Here is a 23,325-nt window from a genome sequence, read left to right as displayed (position 1 = left end):
TGGGTGACTCTACCTTTTGCAGGAGCAAAGTCAAAGGGCCATAAAGAGGTGTCTGCTGGGAAAACTCCCTGCTTCCTGGTTCCTGGTCTTCCAAAGAAAAAGCTCCCTGAGCAGCAGCAGCGGGGGCTTCCACCAAAGACCCAACTATCCTCGGGTAAGAGCCGAAGAATCACATGACGGCGTCTTCAAATCTGTCTTCACGCCCACTGTCTCTTGTTTCCAAAGAGGTAACTTCACTGTTTGTTTTTTCATTATGACTTCCATTGTGATCTCATAATTCCATATAAAACCATGAATAGAAGTGTCTTGAAAGTGAAAGTTATTGTGTTATCATGCTAAAATGAGACTTTATAGAATTGTGTATAGAAATTAGAAATAAGTAATGTTCAAGGATCCCAAAACTGTCTTGTAATTTAAAATATTTTTTATTTTATTTTAAATAACATTTACAGTATGTTGCTATAAATAGGTTGAGGCGTGGTCCACACTGTTAAAGCCTACCGAGTAGACCTAACTGTAATATTGCTTTGGTAGGTTCAGTTACTTGTAATTACTGTAACGGGGCTAAATCTGAATTCAGATAATATTCTATTTTCAGACTTAATCCAGGTTTCTGCTATGCTGCATTTGAGTAAGGTAAGAATGAGTATCTCAGTAATATATACATATAATTCTAAAGATCCATGATGCCCACATAGTCATTTTGAGAATAGTTCTTTGGGTATGGCATTTTTTATTACAACGCTTTCCCCCCAACTAGGGGGATTTTGTATGGGTGGACTCTGGTGTCGGGGTGCCGATCGGGGCGGAGGTCGAGGTGACCGACACCGGACAGCTTCAGCTGATCGATGATGAAGGAAAGGTAGGAAAACATACAAGACATTGCCTTTTTTTTGTCAGGTACAGAAAAAAGGACCTCTCTATCTGTCGATCAACTCTTTTATTACATACACACAGGAGCACAAGATCAACAAGAAGACGGAGGGCGCCATCCGGCCCATGCACCCCACCTCTGTGAAGGGTGTGGACGACATGATACGGCTTGGTGACCTCAATGAGGCCGGGCTGCTCAGGAACCTTCTGGTGCGACACAAAGAAGGCATCATCTACGTAGGTTTCTATTCCCTGGATTCACTCTGAACCACCTACTTTTACGATGTCCATAACCTGCTGTGGAAATGCTTACTCGTCTGTGTCCTCCATAGCTGTGAATCGGCTTTCTGTTCGAGACTTTGCCCCGTAGTTTATCACAGTGCTGTTTGTCTCCATAGAGACGAATGAGCCTCTGTTGAGGGAGACCGCCCCAGTGTTGCTCTGTCATCAAAGCTCAGCAGTGTGTGTTCAATTATCAATCATTTAATTGTACGAAAAATATCACATGCTGGGGGCAGAATTAGGCTGATATTGCTTTGTGTTGGACTTGCTTTATATATCATGAACCACAGCAGATTAAAATCCATCCATGAAATCTTTACATCTAATAAGTCATTACAAGCATTTCGTGCATAGTAGCATAAATGGCTGTATGATGAGCTTCCAACACAATAACTTATTTATGCTCATGTACACACACACACACACACACACACACACACACACACACACGCACACACTCCTAAACGGTGCCCCTCTGTGGTAGTTAACGTCCCCTTCTGTTTTTAAGACGTACACAGGCTCCATTCTGGTGGCAGTCAACCCTTACCAGCTGCTGCCCATCTACACCACAGAGCAGGTGCACATGTACACAGATCGACGGCTGGGCGAACTGCCGCCGCACGTCTTCGCCATCGCAGACAGCTGCTTCTTCAACATGCGCCGCAACCAAAGGAACCAGTGCTGCGTCATCAGGTCTGCTTTTCTCTGAGGCTGATCCCAGATCATTATGTTGACAGTGTGGAAAGATTGATTCATTAATTGAATCCTTTAGGTAAAAATGACTGGTTACAGCTTCTCAAATGGATACATATATCCTAGTTTCTGAAGTATTTCATGAAAGTGAACTGAATGTCTTTGAAGATGTCAACTTAGGCATTTGTTGACATAGTATGGATCAAACAACTCGCTGGGGCGACTGTAGCTAAGTGGAGAGCAGGGCCGTCCTTCAGTCAGAGGTTCGATCCCCGGCTCCGACAGTCGCATGTCGATGTGTCCTTGAGCAAGACACTTAACCCCAAAATTGCTCCCGTAGCTGTGCCTACGGTGTATGTGATAGAATCTGAATTGTGAGTCGCTTTGGATAAAAGCGTCTGCTAAATGACTGTAATGTAATGTTATACTAGAAAATGCATTTCCTGCTGAAAATGCGTTGGAATGCTGAAAGCTGAAATTAATTGTGAAAAAATTGCTGAAAATGAAGAAATGGGAGACTATCTGTCTGAAAAATGTTGAAGCCCGAAAGCATTTAAACTGCACTGCTGAAAAACCTTCTAGTTGAAATGTCTAACTATGGTGTCTGTAGCTGAAAGTATGAGGAAGAAGAAGGCTTTGAAAGTTGAAGTATAACAGGATTTGAAGATTTTCTCCATAGAGATCCCATTCAAAAGAAAATTGCAAAAAGCTTAATTCAAAAATTTTAAAGATTACAAATATGAAAAGTCAAAGCACCCCTCTCCTGAAAGAGCTGAACATTTTGATATATGAACAATTTCTGTAGCTTAAACAAATTTCAGAAGTAGTGATATTTGTAGAAATAGTAGTAGAAGTTGTAGTTGAAGTAGAAGTATTATTAGCAGTAGAAGTATTAGTAGCATTAGAATAAGTAGTAGTAGTAGCAGTAGTGATATTTGTAATAGTAGTAGTAGAAGTCGTAGTTACAATATAGAACTGCTTGGTAATTACTATAGATTGTTAAAAACAGAGCCTAAAATAGATCCTTGTGGAACCCCATTGTTAATGTTGAGAATCTTTAAGCCACATTACCAGGGCTTTGAAACAGGTTTAAGTGGGAAACAGTCTCGACACATGCTTACTTTTTGGTTTGCCCCACAAGTGGAGAGTCAGGAGCAGGGAAAACTGAGAGCACCAAGCTCATTCTGCAGTTCCTGGCTGCGGTGAGCGGCCAGCACTCCTGGATCGAGCAGCAGATTCTTGAGGCAAACCCCATCTTGGAGGGTATGAGCAAAACACCATCACAAAGTTATAGTGCCTTATAGTCTTCATAATCATCTCAATCCCCCCTTTTCACTTAATCTGATTAATGCTGTGTTTTGTTTTTCCTTCTCAGCCTTTGGTAATGCCAAGACCATTCGCAATGATAACTCTAGTCGTTTTGGGAAGTACATTGACATCAACTTCACTAAGGGTGGGGCCATTGAAGGGGCCCGCATTGAGCAGTACCTGCTGGAGAAGTCCCGCGTTTGTCGTCAGGTGGGAAGATTGGTTAGCTATATATTTGCCATAACATGGTACAAGTCAAATTTTCTTGTGGTAAAGCTTATGTTCTTTCATGTGCAGGCGCCTGAGGAAAGAAACTACCACATCTTTTACTACATGCTGATGGGCATGCCAGCTGAGCAGAAAAAGATTCTTTCCCTTGGGACTGCTGCTGAGTACAACTATCTGACCATGGTACTGAAATAGTTCTGCGAACTGTGAAAAAGAAATCTTTATTGATGGATTTTTGAAGATAAATTTACATGTGACTGTGAATCACGAATAACCAGATGAGACAAGCGTTCATGTATAGCTTTAAACCATTTGATCGAATCATCAGGGTAAGTGCACCAGCTGCGAAGGACGTGATGATGTGAAGGAATACGCCCACTTCCGTTCAGCTCTGAAGATCCTCATGTTCGCCGAGAATGACTCCTGGGAAATCTCCAAACTGCTCGCTGCAATACTTCACCTGGGCAATGTGGACTTTAAGGGTAAGGACAGCACCATAGCATGGGATTCATGTACTGTAGATCTTTTGAGACATGAAACACATTTTATTACATCATTTCAGCTACTATAGTAAATAACCTCGAAGGCTGCGACATCCTCACATCATCCCATTTCAACATGGCCAGCCAACTTTTGGAGGAATGTGTATTTATTTAAATTTTTTTTACAAATTAAAATAAAAGTAGCTGATATGATCTTGTCTGATTGTGTTTGTACCATTACCTCAGGTGGAACCCAAAGCACTGGAGAAGAGTCTGACTCAGCGCTCCTTCATGACAGCCAGAGAGAGTGTGACCAAACATCTGACCTCCGCCCAGGCTGTGGACGGCAGGGATGCCTTTGTCAAGGTAACATTGATTTCTGTTTTCAAAAGTAAAAAATGTAATTCAGAAGTTAATGCAGCTCATGTTAACATATACTAGTTATGCGAGGATGTAACATTCACAAAATTGATGGATGATAAATGGAGAAACCTTTTAATTTCTTACCACGAATGAGGCAAAGAAAATGAATACTGATGTACTGTGGCTGTTTTCAGACTGCTCAGACACTACATCAAATATTAATGTAACCTCTTCAGGCCTCTGAAATTCTTTCATGTACAACAGTCTGAGAAAGAAAGGAAATATATGTTCACAGCTCCTGTACACAATAAGGCACTTGCAATGAGGGGTTGTAGAAACACTGGTTTGATTTATGGGCTCATTCGTTAAAAAGGTTGGGAACCACTAGTGTAGCTGTTCTTTCTTTAGGCTAAACCATGGGTCTCAAACTCAAGGCCTGCGGGCCGAATCCGGCCTGACATGTGATTTTATGTAGCCCACGAATCCGCCAACAAAAAAACAAAGCAAAGTTAAAATAAAAAAAATATATATATTTTAAATTAGACTTGATAATAAAAATATCCCCATAGTCATAAGTCTGAGATAGAAAGTCATAATTATGATATAAAGTCAAAATTGTGATAGAATGTCATAATTATGATATAAAGTCAAAATTGTGATAGAAAGTCATAATTATGATATAAAGTCAAAATTGTGATAGAAAGTTATAATTATGAGATAGAAAGTCAAAATGATGAGATACTTAAACACAGTCATAGAAGCAGCTCTTTGGCTGGTTACCCTGTATTTGACATGGAAATGTATTGTGAGTACAGTTAAGACTACTTTAAACGTGTCTTTACAACACATGAAGTACTTCACGTGGGATTGTGCAAATGCACACTTGAAAGGACTTTTAAGCTTTGAACAAAGTTATTGTAATAACTTGTGTTTGATATTTTATTTTTGATATTTTCATTAATAGTTTGATCTTTGTAATGTGGGTTTCTTAACCCTAAATTAAAAGGATTTAAGTTATAGCAGAAATCTGCTTAAATATATTTTTACATTTATATAACTGCATGTACAATATTTTTTACACTTGAAGAAACAATAATCAATTGCAGAGACAGTTATTTACCAATATGTTAGGAGTAGTTACAAATACACAGTCTTACATTTACAACCGGCCCTTTGAGGGCGACCGTGATGCTGATGTGGCCCGGAGTGAAAATGAGTTTGAGACCCCTGGGCTAAACAGTTAGCTCAACATCCATCAGCTTAAGCACATTTTCTCAGTTTTACTAATTAGTTAACTTTAGCAACAGTAACATTTAATATTGAATCATTTAAACGTTCTACATTTTTACCAGGCAAAGATACATGCTAATGTTATAATGTTGGTGTGATACTAGCTAATATACAATGTTAGCTGTGCAATAACATTCATTTTATTGTGTTACATACTAATGTTAATATGCTGGTGTTATACTAAGATACTAATATGTTTGCAGCATAGTCACGTTCAGTATTGTATTAATTAACCTGCTAACTTTTATAATACACGGATACATGCTTATGATACCAATAATGTCTTAGCTTTAGCAGCATAATCATGTTTAGCATTTCATCATGTTAGCAAACTTTTAGCAGGCAAGGATACAAGCTAGCGTTAATGTTAGTATGCTACTAGCTAATATATAATATGTTAACATTAGCATTGTATTAACGTTTAGCATTTTATTATGTTAACATGTTGAGGTTAATGCTAATGTTTGTATGTTGTTTTGATATGTTAGCATTAAGCTCAACGTGTAGCATAGCAGTGGCTAACAGAAATGCAGTTATCTGTTTCTGACAAATTAAAATTAACTGAGTAAAAGTGTTGGACAAGCGGACATTTTGACCTGCAGTTAGCACCAGATAAAAAGTCTTTCGGATTTATCCTCTGAACACCGTTTTTTTATATTATTTACCCCAAGGTTGGCAACCAAGGATACTGGGCCAAGACACCAGCTTAAAACTAAAAACGCATAATAAACCTAAAGAGCAGAGACAGTTAACAATAGAGTCATTAACAATAGCATATAAGTAATGACATGATTGTCCGTGTTGGAATCTCTGGATCGTATGTGTTGTGGTTTGTTACAGCGTTTGGTGCTGTGTATAATTGGTCAGCTATTCTCTGTATTATTTGTCCAGGCTATTTATGGAAGACTTTTCATTTGGGTCGTGGACAAAATCAACGCTGCCGTTTACAAGCCACCCGAGGATTCCAAAGAGGTCCGACAGTCGATAGGCTTGCTCGACATCTTTGGCTTTGAGAACTTCAACAACAACAGGTTGGCGCTCACGCCAACTCTCATGGCATTAGAGCATTTACTTCTGCTGGACACATTGTTAATTTACGTGTTGACGTAAGTCCAGCCATCTGTCTTTCCTCATGTGCTGTTGCATTTGTCGAACTGTTGCAGCTTCGAGCAGCTGTGCATCAACTTTGCCAATGAGCAATTGCAGCAGTTCTTCGTCAAGCACGTTTTCAAGCTGGAGCAGGATGAGTATGCCCGTGAGAACATTGTCTGGAAGCAAATTGACTACAAAGACAACCAGCGCACCCTGGACGTATTGGCCAACACACCTTTGAACATGCTGGCGCTTATTGATGAGGAGAGCAACTTCCCCAAGGTCTACGTCCTCCTTGTACCTCATAAAGTCTAATGTCACAAAGAAAAGGTTTTAACTCTGTTTTTTGTTCATTTTCAGGGCACAGATACCACCCTGCTCCACAAACTCAACAAGGTCCATGAGAAAGGGGGCATCTATATTCCCCCCAAGAACAACTATGAGACACAGTTTGGAGTCAACCATTTCGCTGGACAGGTCTACTATGATTCAAATGGTACTTTTAAAGCTTTTAAAAAGCAACAAATCATTCTCGCCCAAGTCCTGTGTGATGGTCTTATTGTGTCCGTCTTGTTTTGAGGTTTCCTTGAGAAAAACCGTGACGCCCTCAGCTCAGATCTGATTCAACTGGTGGAGACCTCCACCAATAAACTCCTCAAGCAGGCGTTTCAAAATGTGCTGTCCTCCAGTAAGCTCAAGAGCAGCGTCAACCCCAAGATGATCATCACCACGGCCAACAACAGCCTCCGGGTCAGTGCAGCCTTTAGCTTCAGCATTAGACGCAGATATAATCAGTTGGAAAATAAAAAAATACTTACACGATGTGACATTTTGTCGTGTCCGACAGCAAGCGACTGATGGCAAGAAGCGAGTGCCAACTCTGACTGGCCAGTTCCGTCAGTCTCTGGATTCCCTGATGAAAACACTGACTGTGTGCCAGCCCTATTTCATACGCTGTGTTAAACCCAATGACTTCAAGAAGCCCATGGTGAGGGGAATAAAAGCTGCATTCACTCCAACCAAAATAATACTTCAATCTTAAATCTGTGCCAAAATTGAATGAAACATTTTGGTGCGAGTAAATCACTGCACGCCCCTTCTGTGTCTCAGCTGTTCGACAGAGAGCTGTGCATGCGCCAGCTCCGTTACTCTGGTATGATGGAGACCATCAGGATACGGAAAGCTGGATATCCCCTCCGCTACACATTCGACGAGTTTCTAAATCGATACCGCGTCCTGCTGAAAACTTCCCTCTGTGATCCCAAAACAGTAAGTTGAAGGTTTTAACGTGATCATTTTGGTCATGATCTCTTCACACCTATTCTCAACTTCTCATTCTGTGTTTGTGTGATGATTATTTTTTGCTACGACAGGAAAGGAAAGAGAAATGCTGTGAAAGTATTTGTGAGTCTGTGCTTGCTGGAGAGGGCGACTGGAAGACTGGCAAGACAAAGCTATTCCTAAAGGTGCCGCCTTACGTTTGATGTACAGTCTGTTGTTACTGATGGATATGGGTGGAGGAATACAATAGCCACAATCATTTGAATGTTAGAAGCAACTGAACACCTAATTGTTAAATTTAAACAATGCTGAATAGCTAATGTTGAAATTGTAATATCCCTGAGTTTGTACTATTTAAGCAGTTTACTTTTAAAATGTTTTAGAATTTTCAAATAAGTCAATTAAGTTAAAATGTTTACTTCAGGATTCACAAATTCAAATATGAAACTCATGTTTCCACATTTAGAAAAAAAACTATATTCAAGTTGCTCAAATTCAGTTAGTCAGATTCTAAAAAAATGAAAGACAAATAGAATTTGAGGAATTATAATTTTTAGTTTTCGCCATGCTAGCAGCGTGGCTCCAGTTTTGGCAGTGTTTGGTCTGTCGGTTGGTCAGTCCGTCCACCACTTTGGTTCAGACTGTAATAGTATTGAATGAATTGCCATGACATTTTGTTAAGACATTTAGGGGTCTCTAAAAAAATCGTAATGACTTTGGTGATCCCCTGACGTTTCCTTTGGTGTCAACATGAGGTTGAAATTGAGGGAAGATGGATTGCCATAAACACAACACAACTTTGATGATCCCCTGACTTTTCATGCAACGACATCGTCTGGGCGGTATATGGCTGAATATCTGCAAAACTAATGACATTCACATCAGCCAGCTGTACTTTATTTTAATTGTAAAGTAGCAAATGTTAGCATGCTAACGCATTGAACTAAAATGGTGAACATGGAAGGCGTTGTACCTGCTAAACGGCAGAATGTTTAGCCATTGTTGGAGTGTTAGCATGCTGGTGTTAGCATTTAACTCATAACACTACTGTGCTTGATTATAAAATAAAAAAACATCATCTTGCTACTGTTTTCTCTCAGGACTTCCATGACACCATGCTCGAACTGGAGCGAATGAAACAACTAAATGAGAAAGCGCTTCTGATCCAGAAAGTCCTGAGAGGCTACAGATACAGGTATGGGACGAAAGCTGTAAAATGAGCTACCGTACTTGTTTTTTGTTGTTGCTCATGTGACTTACAGCTTTGTGTCTGTATGACTCTTGCACTCTAAAGGCGAGAGTTTTTGAGGAAAAAGGCAGGGGCGCTTGTCATTCAGAAATGCTGGAGAGGACACAAAGGCAGAAAGCTGTACAAAGTGGTGAGTCTTTGTTTAACACATGAGTATGTATCAAAGTGAAAATATAGGACTGGCATGCAATGAACCCCTTCAATTCTAATTTAATTCTAGGTCCAGCTGGGCTTTGCGAGGCTGCAGGCACAGGCCCGGTCTCGTCAGCTCCGCTTCCAGTATAAGAAGCAGCGTGAGGCAGCCCTCGTGCTGCAGGCCCGAGTCAGGGGATACCTGGCCAGGAAGGAATGGAAGCGCAAGAGAAACGCTGTGATCCTCCTGCAGGCTCACGCTAGGGGTGGGCTGGCAAGAAAGGCTATCAAAAAGATGAAAACAGATGTAAGTTCAACTTAAAGAACTACAAAGAACCCTCTCTGGATGACAATAATAAAGAAGGTGTGGAAATTGAGCCTGTTCCACAGCGAGGAGGCCTGACCACGTGTCCAGCTGCTTTGTACAGTCGACACGCTGCAACAATAAATCTACCAAAACTGGTTTACAATTAAAAGGAATTTAATCCCACTGATGCAAGTACGATTACAGTTACACAATGGAGTAAATTACTCCAAGAAATATTACAATATTAACCCACTTTGGAAAAAACTACCTCTGGTCCCAGGACACAGCCGTCCCAGGCAACCACACGCTAAAAAGAGGCAGAAAAACACTTTGTATCTCCCGCCCCCATATCCCTTTGCAACTCCTCCCCTTCCGTCTATCTCAACTTCTGTTAGCTAACTTCCCTGTGCACTTCTGTAAACGCCTGTCTTCATGACTCTCTGTCCCTGAGCTCCTAACACATTCAAAGACTGTCAGTTATTGCTTAATCCCTTCTATAATAATCCTTCAGTATAAACGTTAAACTTCTGCAACTTTGGCAAAAGCTTCATGTCTCAAATTCTACTTCTAGCTGCTTATCCTAAAACACTTTATGCTTATCTTAATTATGCATTTCCAAAACACTTATGTTTATGACTAATTATGAATTCTTAATTATGCATTTTTAAACACTTTTATTATATCTACTAGACACACAGTTCTACGCTCAAATTTCTTACAAAGGTTAAAGTCCCGACAGGTTTTATCTGGTACAACATGGGGTTGCCAAACCCTTTTGTACTTCCTCATCCTTATCAGATGAACCCAAGTACACGTTCAGGGACGTCACACCACCTGTCATGTCCCACATGTCAATTACTATTTGAACTATTTATTACTGTTAGCTAACTGTTTCGTTCATTTATCAGTTACTTTTATGATATCATTTCAGCTATTTATCCATTACTTTTAGCCAAACTATCTTATTTTGGTTACATGGTTAATTCGGCAGTTAAAGACATTTTTCCGGCAGTTGAGGTTCAGGATGCTGTTGTTTTTCTTATGTTGTGTGTTCTTTCAGATGTACCTCTCTGCTAAAGAGAAAGAAGAAGAACAGCGGGTCATTCTGGAGAGACAGAGACACTTGGAGGAAGTGCTGAGGCGTAAGAAAGAGATGGAGGCCAAAGCTCAGACTGAGACCATTACCGTCCAGGAGCTGGTGGACAGCATCTTTGACTTCCTGCCCCCTACGGTCGGAGGGCAGGAGGGGCAAGCACCTGTGGGATATGAGGTTTGGAAAGCGAAAGCTTTGCACATTTTGTGGTCCTTGTAGAGTCGGTCTCTACATGCCTGTCTATCTGTTTCCAGAAGTTTGAGGGGAAAAAGACTACCATGGAGGAGATAGACATCGACGACATCCCCATGGAGGAGGATCTTCCTGAAGAGGATGACAATGACCTGGATGAGTACTCCTTCTCCAAATTTGCCTCCATGTACTTTCAGGGTGCAGCCACCCACACCCACATCCGCCAGAGGCTTCGGCAGCCCCTGCTGTACCATGAAGATGAAGGAGATGTCCTGGTGCTTCTCTCAGACCACTTCGATTTATCATTTCAGCTGTTCTTACCTGAGGAATATCTGTTTTTATAGGTGTTTCTGTTTTGTTATCATCAGGCTTCTCTGACTGTGTGGTGGATCATCCTGAGGTTCATGGGAGACCTCCCTGATCCGAAGAAACCGGTCCAGGTCCAGGTCCAGGGAGCCTTCACGCAGGAGCGCTTTATGCCGCAGGACCTGATCTCCAGAAAGGACAGACGTCTCAGCCACATGGTTGGACTGGATCAGGTAAATATAATATTGAATACAGCCTAATTCTGTAGAACATTAATTGATCATATATTTCAAATAATAATTTCCAACTGCTTTAGAGGGTGCTAAGGAATAAGAAAGAAGGGAAGCCCACCACAGTACCCGAGGAGCCGACACCAAACAGGAAGGCCTCCATTTTCACAGACATTCTGACAAGAAACAGGAAGGCTTCTGCTGCGCCCAGTGAGACGGCTCAAAACCCAAAGGGATACACTGTTCCAGAGGGGAGCCCTCGAACAAGGAAGGGATCCACATTCACCGACTTACTGTCCAGAAACAGAAAAGCATCCACTGTCCAAGAAAATACAATCCCCAAATCCACTTCAAGCTTCAGGAAGCCCTCCATCATCATGGAAGAGGTGAGGAGTAAGCTTAAAAACTATTAGCGTTGCTGTTAAGTTCTCGCTCACTTTTTTTCAAACATATTTGTGGACGTTTTTTTCTTCTTCTTACAGTCAAATGATCTGACGGAAGTGTCGAAGTCTCCCACCCTGCAGACTGTTAAGGAGGACAATGACACCATGATTGGAGAAGGACCCACCCTGGACCGGCCGCTGACGGTGCTCGAAAAACTCCACATCATCGTGGGATATGCCATTGTCAGACGTGACCTTAGGTAACACAAGCTCCTTTTGAAAATCACATACATCTGAAGTATTTGTCTTTAGTCTCTCCTCATACAATATGTGTCTGTTGTCTGTCTAGGGATGAAATCTACTGTCAGATCTGCAAGCAGCTTCAAGACAACAACAATCGCAACAGCTACTTCCGTGGCTGGATCCTGCTGTCTCTTTGTCTGGGCATCTTCCCTCCAAGTGATCGCTTTATACGGGTAAGAACAACAGCTGCACCGGCTGCTCCGGGGCTCATGAACAGTGTGCAGGACGCGGTTATGTTTCACTCATCTCTTCTTATCTCTTACGTCTTGGCAGTACCTGCAGAGTTTCATCCGTTTCGCTCCAGGAGGCTACGCTTCCCACTGTGCTGAAAGGCTGCGGCGCACGTTGATGAACGGAGTGCGAGGGGAGCCTCCAGCCTGGCTGGAGCTGCAGGTACTGAGACTGACAGAAGATGCTCTGGCAAATGTCTAAAATGGATTCATGATTTCTGAATGAAAGATTTAAAAAAGTTCACATTTGACCCAAATCAAGAAAAAAGACATTATCTCAGTGGGTCGGGATGGAGGTCAGGTTGAGAATTTGAGATTTATGATGGCACCCATTCAAAAAAATCAAAGTCACAGTTTTCATAGGGACTATTTCTTTGGTAGAAAGTAGTTCCGTTGAAAAGTGTTGACAGTGAAAGTTGGGATGTTGTTGTACAGAGAGGAATTTAGTAAATGTAATTTTTCTATGCTTTAAGCACCACAAACAAAATGCTATAAACCTAAATTGTATTGTGGCGGCAACTGAATTCTCAGAGACACAGAATTGTATCCATAACATGTTTCTTTTGTAACTTGAATGAACTGACCCTTTAACACTTACAGGACATCTCATTTCTGTTGAATCAATGGTCACTTTTTTCTGTACTGTGATAGGCAACCAAGACAAAAAAGCCAATAATTGTGTCTGTGAGTCTGATGGACGGATGCTCCATTAACCTGCCCGTCGACTCAGCATCCACCTCCAAAGAGATCTGCCAGCTCCTCTCTAACAAAGTCAAGCTCAAAGACACCTTCGGTTTCTCTGTCTACGTCGCCTTGTATGAGAAGGTACGCAGTCCAGTGCGTTTATATTCCTTTAGTACAGTAGGTGATGGGTACATCTGGACTGAGTCCTGCACATACCATCTCTGCAAAGCTCCGCAGAAAGCCATTTCATAAATGGTAAATCATTTGAAAAATTGTTATTCTTTAAAGCGTCTTAAAACAGGATTTAACAGAAAATGGTGTTTAAGAGCTTTCGCTGTATAAATTTATTCCAAATAAATACAAGTTCATGCCCTATTTTTGTTTTTACACAAGCACTAGTTTAGTGACAGTTAATGTTAATGAGTCATTTCAAACACACAGAGGAGGAGAGTCACAGAGTTTCAATGTACCGTATTTATTAGTCTGTTTATATTTAGAGTTTGACATTTTTAAGTTGGTGCCAGTACATAGGCTGCTTCCTGTTGTTTTGTCAGTGCTCATCACCTTACAACATGCTAAATATCTTAACAACATGGACGTATAGTCATACAAATTTTAAGGCCGAGCCAAAACTAGATGTTTAAGTTTTCATGGGGTCCCGAGGTGTATTGTGCACACTGGGCGAGCTGCACTGGCTCACCTTTCTAAAGACTTTATATTAAGACAGAATCTATTGCGGCGTCCTGCTTTAGTGATTTCAGCATATCTAGATGTCCGTAACTTGAAGTGCTGACCTGTCCTAAAGGTGTGGGCTCTGGGCAGCGGCCGGGAGCATGTGATGGACGCCATCTCCCAGTGCGAGCAGGAAGTGAAGAGGAGAGGAGGGCAGGAACAGCACGCTCCCTGGCGTCTCTTCTTCCGCAAGGAGGTCTTCACCCCCTGGCACGACTGCAAGGAGGACAAGATCAGCACAGACCTCATCTACAAGCAGTTCGTCCACGGTCTGAAGTGTGGGGAGTACCAGAGTGAAAAGGTGGGCTTATATTTGGATGATTATTCTCTTCCTGTCGTTTTCCCAGATATAAATTTGACCCCCCGCACTTTCACTTTCACAGGAGGATGATCTTGTCCAGCTGGCTGCGAAACATTTGTACATCCAGCACGGCTCCGACAGCAGCCCAGAACACGTGAAGGAGGCTGTTCAGGACTGCATCAACAACCCTCTGCTGGAGGCCATGTCAGAGGGCAAATGGGTGCAGATGGTCAGCACTGCTCATGCTCAGGTCAGTCTTATCACAGTGCTGGAGGGTGATTCAAAAACAAAGGCTCTACAATGGCCTTGAGTTTAAAGTTTTCCATCTATTTTTTTCTTGAACCACACAAGGGTCCGTATTTGAGTTCAAGACAGAAGGCAGAGTCGGTGAAGGCAGAGATGGTGGACTGCGCCCGAGAGAAGTGGCCCATGTTCTTCTCTCGCTTCTTTGAAGTTGTCAAACTGTCAGGTATGCGTCTATCGGCACTGACTGTGTCCCGCCTCTCTGTCGTTAAGTATTTTATACTTTCACAAATCTGAATATAAATTTAAACAAAGCAAGTCATGATAATGTATAAGGCCGTTTACACCAAAGGGTGACAAGAAAACAATGCGTTTTGTGCTGGATTAGAAATCCTTCAAACTTTAAGAGATAAAGTGATGGAAGGCATCATGCACTCTATTATTAGAGACTATTAGAGAATAGTTTCTGTATTCATTTGTACCTTTTATAGAATCGATTACTTTAGATGTACAATATCTTACAGAATGATATCTAGGTTGTAAATACACTAGTATACTGTATATCTCATAAAAACAGTATTTTGAGTTATCGGATTTTCTGCTAAAGTCTTATTTCAAAACCTTGCATTATTGTCCTTCCTCAAATGTTGAATATCAAAAGTTTGCAGAAACGTGTACAGTACAACACAGACATATCTACACTTCCCTCTGGAACATAGAGAGACTTTTAATGATCAGCCGGGAAGCTCTTTTTCTTAACCAGCTCCCTTTGGGCAATTAGCTGTTGCTGCTTTTTATATGTATGTCAGACTGTAATATACAAGGATATTTATATATGCACTACCCCACTGGGGTTAAGACTCAAGCAAAGTAGTTGATTAAGAGTGAATAAGTGGGCCAGGAACAACATTTCTTCCTTCCTTGGATTTCTGATTTACTGCGGTTTAGCTTGTGAACAACCAATTTGCAAAGCGATACATCCGAGCTGTTTAATGAGAATGTGCTCTGACTCACTGACACGGTGGATGATTAACCCAGCAGATCAAATGGCAACATGCTGGTGAGATAAAAGTAATTATACAGGCTTCCACAACACCATCCCTCACTTGAACACAGCTAATGGAGTGGACAATTTATGAATGTTCATGCTTCATTTCAATCCAAACACATCGTTTGTTTTTGTTTGACCTCCTGTCAGATGTATTTTATAAACCATCAAATCACATTTGACCTCTTCTTACTTAAAGGAACAGTGTGTAAGATGTAGTGGCAACCAACTAAATACCCCTCAGCTCAGCCCTCCCTTTCCAAGTGTGTCATAGAACTACGGTGGCCCATGTGGTGTCAATTTATGTTAACAATGGAAAATGTGAAATGATAACTGAGGCCCGGAAGGGACTCCGTACAAATGAGACAAGAAGGCCACACCCCGCGGTCCCGCCGCCTCACTTCCCGATGCCCCATATCTGTGAACTAATGATAGAGCCTCTACTACTGTACACATTAATGTAGCTCTGTCCTTCAGGGTGGCTGCAATGATTCAGGAAGTGCAGGCAGCACTTTACTGCTCATGAATGTACGTCATATCTCCCGTGAGGCCTGATTTAATGAGCCTGTTTGTTCCACCGCTCTTTTTAAGGCCCTCCGCTGCCAAAGAGCAAGTTCATTGTGGCCATAAACTGGACCGGTATCACTTTCCTGGACGAGCGAGAGAAGAGGCTGCTGGAGCTCTCCTTCCCAGAAGTCACCGGAGTCCACACCGTAAGGTAGAGACCGAATTAGAGGAGAAGGAAGAACTTGACAATGAGGAATGGCCCACTAAAACAGCGTGGTGTTACTTATGTTTTGACTCCCAGGGAGGGTAAAGCGTCCGGCCAGGCAGTGAGCCTGCTGACACTGAAAGGAGACTTCACTCTGAGCGGAGGCACAGCGGAGGACATGTCAGAGCTGGTGACAATGTTCCTCAGTGGACTGAGAGAGAGATCTCAGTATGCTGTGACCCTGAAGGAAGCCGACGGGCGAGGTCAGAGGCTCTGATTGTATCTCTCTCATATGGTCACAGCTGAATTATCTCTTTCAGGGTCGCTCATTGCTGCTAATTGCTAACTGATTTCTGGGTTCCACTTTCATTCCTCTGCAGATGACCCCACATTCCTGAGCTTCAAGAAAGGAGAGCTCATTATAATAATCAAAGATGACGAGTTTTCTCAGCAGCGTGGCTGGATTAAGGGCCAAAATGAGAGAACGAGACAAACGGGAGCCGTCCCCACCGACGCCATCTTAATCCTGCCAACTCTCAGCAAACCCACCAATGAGGTCATGGTACGGAGACGTCCATTACGCATCCTTCTCAAACGAGTTATTGTGCGCAGGATCTGAGGAGTATTACATATGTTTCTTCTTTTTTTCCAGAGCCTGATCAACTTGTCTCCTAACCAGAGGAAGAACATCATACGGGAAAACCAAAAAGAAACAGGAACGGTGGCGAGATTAGCTCCGGCCACGCTGAGAGAATTCTCCCTCGAGTACTTCAGGTATCTGGAAATGTCCTCTTTTTTCCCAGCAGGATAATGCTTACTGGAACAGCACTGACGGCAGGAATACCTTGATCCCACAGGCAGCCCACTAACGATGTGAACCGCCAGGTGATGTCCAGGAACGCCGCTCCCGAGAGGCTGTGGGTGAACTCCAGAGAGCCAATCAGACAGCCCCTCCTCAAGAAACTTGTGGGCAACCCAGAGCTCAGCAACAAAGCCAGTCTGGCATTCATTGATATCCTCTACACACCAGATTAACCTTTTTTTCACGAGAGTTAAACCCATAAATTCACTATGAGCCTATGTCAGGGGGTTTAGATTTCTTCAAATATTAAAAAAATACACATGGTGAAATGTGCCAGAAGTTGGCTGAGCATTCCTGTGGAATCCCAGTAAAATGTAAAATTGTGTCAGTAGGCCCTGCAGTGTCTAAGTTTACCGAGCCCTCTGGCAGGAGACACCATTCTCTAACCCTGACCTAACGTTCCTTTAAACTGTGCTTGAATCCGACCCTCGCCCAAGCAATGAGCAGATACTCAGCTGCTTAATCAGGCCCTAAAGTACCTTCATTGTATCTTAACTACAGTGAATTGCTCATTTGCTTTGACAGGTCGTTTCATCTGAATGTCATGGTCCACTTTTGATATCCAAACTTTTCCTCACAGGAATCGCTTGATCTGTTGTACCCCAGCAAGCAACGACAACTTCTCTATCTATTGCATCGCCAGCTAACAATATTTTCAAAGTTCATGAAACCAGGATGTTGAAGTCATGTTGTGAAGTCCTCCTTGACTGTTGAGTACCGATCCTGAAATATATGGGAGATTACCCCACCAAGCAGATGCAGAGTCACCTGGAGCTCACCGACCAGATCTTCAGCCCCGCCACCAAAAATGAGGAGCTCAGGGATGAGATCTATTGCCAGATCATGAAGCAGATGAGCAGCAATAACAACCGGTGCGCTTATGTTCTACTCACTTTTCTCCATCCCTTTGGTCATATTTCCGTTTACGATGCATTGGACTGAAAATAGGGCAGTTGCTCGAATGTAATGATACATTCTTTTGTTTCTGTAAATAGATTCATTTATTTAGACAGTAGGAAGAACAAAGAGTTTAATAAAAAGAAGAAGATACATTTGACATTTTTCTAGAAGGGGAACTGAAGTGTAACCCCCCCATCCCCCAACACCCCAAAACCCAAAGGTTTTGAACTCCAGACTCCATTTAATCATGTTTTTTTGTGTCCTACATGCATTTGTGTCTTTGTTGCCCTTTCCCATCCCCCAGGTTCAGCGTAGAGCAGGGCTGGCAGCTGCTGTGGCTCTGCTGCGGCCTGTTCCCTCCCAGCCAGTCTCTTCTCAGGCACACTCAGCGATTTCTGGAGTCTCGCCGCAGAGAGACCCTCGCTGCCGACTGCCTGCAGCGTCTGCAGACCTCTCTGAGGTCAGCCATAGCATACGTCACAAACGCTTCCCCTTGGTTTCAAAGAAGGGTGAACGAGATGAAGTGTGTGTGTGGTGAGACAGAGGGTGTGTGTGTGTGACATGTCACCACGACGTGAGAAGAGGAAATGTCACGCTCGCCTGGTGTTTTTAATCTCTCGTAACATAAAGGCTCTCTAAAGACTGAACTAACATAACTGAAGTTGACTGACTCTTAATTCTAGTTTGTCGAGGGGCAAGTTGTGGAGTTTAAGGAAGGACCTGCTTGCAGCAATGCTGGGGTTGACATGTGTTGCATCACCTTCACTCACATGACCACAGTCACCATTTGCATGGCCTCCTCTATAAATACATTCGACATTCAGTAAGATTTCCATAACGGCGACAAGCTCCAAGAGACCTTTTTTATTTAGTGTGTGCTCTTTTCTTTATCTGCACTCAATCTGTGGCTGAGTGTCAAAAATGATATCGTAAAAAACAACGACAACAGCAACAGCATGTGCATTGGCTGTTCTTGTGTAGGATGGAGTCCAGGAAGCTCCCACCACACCAGGCGGAAGTAGACGCCATCCAGCAGAACAGCACCCAGATCTTCCACAAAATCCACTTCCCCAACGACACAGAGGAGGTAACGCACACCTTGTATGTTTAAAGTCACAGAAACAAGCCAAATGTATTCCCACAGCAATCCCAGTGATTTCTCTTACCCTTCTTCAGATATTTGAGGTTGCGACAAACACCAGGATCAAGGATCTCATCCAGAACATTAGCAAGAAGCTCGGTCTGGCTTCAGCAGACGGATTCAGCATTTTTGTCAAAATAAACGACACGGTGTGTTTCTCAAACCATGATATTTATATTTTTATTTTTCAATGCATGTTCTTTTACAAAGCCCTCTTTCATGAACTTCCGCTCCGCTGGTTGTAAAAGAAAGTTTGTTTATCGCTCCGCTGGTTGTAAAATAAAGTTTGTTTATTTCAGGTTCTCGGTTTGAATGACACAGACTACTTCTTTGACAGTCTGAGACAAATCACAGACTGGTCCAAGAAAGCCAAGAGGATCAAAGACGGTAAAAAGCCGTTATCTGATAGGAGCGCCAGTCTGACTTTTGACGATTCTTTGTATTTGCCTGTAAAAAAACCCTCTTTGTTGTGTGTGTGCGTTCTGCAGGCAGCGGGCCAGTCAACGTACCCTACCTTGTGTTCTTCATGAGGAAGTTGTGGTTCAATGTGATCCCTGGCAGAGATGCGGAGGCCGATCTTATCTTCCATTTCCCTCAGGTACATATGAATGATGCTGGTCAGCCTCCATCACATTGTCCAGCCTGGTTAGTTTTTCCACATGATTTGAAAGCCAAAACTTTCCATTAACATAATCTTACCTGACATATTGATATGTAAGTATCAATACTAGTTCCCGACTGCTCCTTCTGGTTTCATTATGACCAGTTGGAGAGTTACAGATAATGAACGATGTGGTCAGTAACAACTTAGTTTAAAGGTCAAACTTCCCACAATAGCAGACTTTATCAAATATCTTTCTCTCTTCCAGGAGCTACCAAAGTACCTGAGAGGCTATCATGTTTGCACCAAAGAGGAAATGCTCAACATTGCGGCTCTGCTCTTCAGGATCAAGGTCAGCAATGACAAGAACCAGCTGGTCATGATTCCCAAGATGCTGAAGGAGCTGGTGCCCGCCGACCAGCTGAAGGCCATGTCTGAAAATGAATGGAAGAAGGTATCAGGGGCTTTCTTTTCACTGGTTTCATTTATTCATTTGTTTGTTTTTCTTATTGTCAACACATTTCAAGACCAAAACTAACAATGCAACAGCTTCTCTCTCAGTACTTTCCTACTTCCTTATCCTGTCTGTGACGCTGCAACCTCATTCGTTCCTGACGAAGTACACCTTTACCAGGAATCTAGACAACCAGGCGAGCGGCTCATTGAGGCTGTACTTAGGCAACGCATACTTTGAGTGAAACGCCAACTCAGCGTGCCAACACAATGACACTGACTGTGTTTACATGCACGCGATGATTCCACTTTTTATTCAGAATATGACAATATAGTGAAGTCATAAACCACAGTATTGAACAAAGTGACATTTTTGATGTCATGATGGGGCTGGATTAAAAGCCAGAGGAACACCAAAGTGATTACAGTTCAACCTGAGGGGAACATGAATATCTCTTAGGAATTGTTTGATAATCCATCCAATAAAAGTTGAGATTTTTTGCTTGGTACCAAAACTAACGTTCCCAAGAGCCACACAGCTAACATGGCTGAAAACTGTTCTCAAATATATCGTTTGTAGATAAGTCATTTCCTCAAACGACTGGCTGGGCACTGCAGTTTTCAGACGACATTAATCAAACCAGAGTAAACAGTAACATTTTGTTGGGGACTATTTTTAGCCGTGGATTAATACACAGTCACCCAGTGTAACAGTGTGGCTCGTTGATGGGTTTTTATTTGTTTTTGCCGCTCTATGGCACAGAGGAATACCATACATCAGTCTGCGGATACACATACGATCCTTTAGACTAGAGTGTCACCAAACTTCTTCTTTGAATCGCTCACACGAACAATATCACCATTATGCCATTCGTGTGATCCCTATCTCAGCTCAATGAGAATATTGCCTGAAGTGCTGTGGGGGTGTCGAGAAATCATTAACCTCATTAAAAGCAGCACAAAACTTCTACAAAACAAGAGCGTTGCATCATACTCTGATGTGTATTTTGTTTTTCATTTTCAGAGTATCGTCAGCTCTTTTAACAAGCAAGCTGGTATGACCGTTGAAGAAGCTAAGGCGGCTTTTCTGAAGGTGGTCTGCCGCTGGCCGACGTTCGGCTGTGCATTCTTTGAAGTGAAGGTAAGGGCTGCAGTGACAGCAGCACAGACGGTGATGTATCTTGCAATCTATGGTTGGGTTTGGTGGGTGGCTTGTTTATCTGATGCTCTCTGTCTCAGTACCTGCATATCTGCAGACAGTAAATAGTCATGACTCTTTTTTTCAGCAAACATCAGAGCCAAGTTTCCCAGATATTGTGCGAATAGCTGTCAGCAAGGAAGGACTCACCATCATCCACCCTAAAACCAAGGTGAAGAAGAAATACAATTTGACATTATTCCCTTTTTGACATGTTGCTCCTGTATTTCACCATTAACAACTCTCTCTCCTGTAAAGGATGTGCTGGCAAATCACCCATTCAACCGCATCGCTAACTGGTGCAGTGGAAGCACCTACTTTCACATGACTATTGGCAGTTTAGTCAAGGGGAGCAAGTTCCTGTGTGAAACATCACTGGTAAGATCTATCATTAGACACGTGTGTTAAATGATAAACTGTCAGTAAGTAAAACGTTGTCCTTTTCTATATCTTTGTGTCTTTCTTTAAAAAGGGTTACAAGATGGATGATCTCATAACCTCCTATGTCACAATGTACCTCAGAGAGCAGAGGGCAGTGCAAACCAGGAACCAGCGCTTCAACATGTGAGCCTGAGCAGCAAGAACGCGATGCAGCTTCAGCCTGTAGCTGCTGATTTAAACCCAACATATTCAACACGTAGTTCATGCACACATAGAGGCAGAGCAGGAAAGGTTGTTTTTGAAAGTGCAATCAACTTTATTTGTGCTCAGTAAAAAAAGAAGAAGATGAATTGAAGAAAACAAAGTTGTTGTAGGTTTCTCACAATTTATTTAAAGCTGATGTTTCTTTGTTGTATGTTCAAGTAACATAATCCTAACAGACGTTCGAGGTAAAACTAATACTGTGCACACGGTTTCTACAACCCTTCATTTGTGAAAAGATCGTCTCAGTGAAACAATGTCGTTCATGATCCACAAATATGAAGATTTACGAATATGTATGAAATTTTGTGAATAAATTATTGGTGGCATTTGTTTGTGGATAGAAAAATTAATTTGTAAAATTATTCACAAATCTCCATACATATTTGTAAACCTTGTTTTCTTTTGTAGTCACTGCTATTGAGACTAATTACGCTCCATATTAATCTACCTGCCTTAAAAACATTAAAGGTGCCCTGTGGAGTTTTCTTGAAAACAAACAAAAGTTTGGTTTTTATCTCACCAAAACACATTGTGTGTATCTCTCAGGCCTAACGTGTTGAAACAGTTTTCTTCCTCATAAAACACCAAACCCATGTTTTTTTTTTATTTGAAAGAATCAGCCATGTTTGCTAGCTTGCAGCCTAATTATTGGCATAGTTAGCACATATTTTAGTGCTAGTTATCAATACCAACTGTCAATAAATAATCACATGAATACTTGCATGGTTACATGTCATGTATTATACCAGTGGTGCTCAACCTTGGGGTCAGGACCTCCTAGGGGGCCACAAGATCATTTCAGATGGTTATTGAGAAAATAATGATTGGACAGCGCCTTTGGTGTCACGAACACCAACCTGATGATCCTCGGGGGTCGCAACTGTAACTACAATACTGGATATTGGACCCCAAGTTGGCGCCTATTCAGTCCAATGAGAATTGCTCGCATGGTGCGAAAACAAGTTGCTGACTTCCGTGTTACTTGCGGCGTCAAGCGACCGACTAAATATGCGCGCTAGTGTTAATCCCATCATGCCTCTGATCCAGATTGGGCGACTGTGTGTTCATGAATGCTTCAAAGGGACTTGCTTGAAACCATTAATTTATTTATACAGATGGCAACAGCAGCAAACAATGAAGATAATGTTCCAAAATGTAAGATAATAAATGCTAAAATCCCTAATATTCTCATTTCCAAGACACAGCAAAATTGCACGTGGCATGCTACTTTACAGCGGTGCCGTCATTCAGAAATAGAAATCATTTTTCTGGGCTTTGGAAAAGTTTTACAATGATTGAACCCCCTATGGCTCAAATATATACGTCACAAATAGTAATAATTGTCTATGTTTATAGCTGAAGGTGTCCTGTCAAAAGTTTTGTAGACGTCTCTTTTAGAATGGTGGTCGATGGGAAAGATGCTTTTTGTTGCAATACCCCAAATGGCCACTAGAAGAAAATGGATGCAAGGTTGCTGTATCCACTTTT

General features: G+C 42.1%; 1 protein-coding gene across 1 annotated transcript; it reads left to right on the top strand.

Moving 5' to 3' along the window:
- Nucleotides 1–618: 618 nt before the first annotated feature.
- Nucleotides 619–21,780, top strand: myo7ba (myosin VIIBa; the record flags this gene model as incomplete). Its single annotated transcript, XM_079267137.1, has 47 exons — nt 619–636; nt 761–862; nt 958–1,110; nt 1,664–1,848; nt 2,990–3,111; nt 3,224–3,366; nt 3,454–3,567; nt 3,713–3,866; nt 3,947–4,023; nt 4,113–4,232; nt 6,411–6,550; nt 6,683–6,893; nt 6,972–7,107; nt 7,192–7,361; nt 7,459–7,599; nt 7,722–7,880; nt 7,985–8,077; nt 8,993–9,087; nt 9,187–9,271; nt 9,362–9,580; nt 10,641–10,850; nt 10,928–11,140; nt 11,234–11,404; nt 11,488–11,787; nt 11,884–12,044; nt 12,134–12,260; nt 12,361–12,480; nt 12,969–13,142; nt 13,807–14,034; nt 14,117–14,284; nt 14,386–14,503; nt 15,917–16,043; nt 16,134–16,300; nt 16,418–16,599; nt 16,690–16,811; nt 16,895–17,046; nt 17,615–17,771; nt 18,104–18,259; nt 18,781–18,886; nt 18,976–19,089; nt 19,240–19,327; nt 19,429–19,538; nt 19,810–19,995; nt 21,019–21,135; nt 21,281–21,364; nt 21,451–21,570; nt 21,665–21,780. 47 exons carry the CDS (start codon nt 619–621, stop codon nt 21,758–21,760), a joined length of 6,711 nt encoding a protein of 2,236 aa, XP_079123263.1. The 3' UTR covers nt 21,761–21,780.
- Between the last annotated feature and the right edge of the window lie 1,545 nt (nt 21,781–23,325).

The sequence above is a fragment of the Melanostigma gelatinosum genome, assembly GCF_949748355.1.
Source record: "Melanostigma gelatinosum genome assembly, chromosome: 4".
Classification (NCBI taxonomy): domain Eukaryota; kingdom Metazoa; phylum Chordata; class Actinopteri; order Perciformes; family Zoarcidae; genus Melanostigma; species Melanostigma gelatinosum.
The sequence above is the reverse complement of the archived record's forward strand: the minus strand, read 5'-3'. Positions and strand labels throughout refer to the sequence as shown.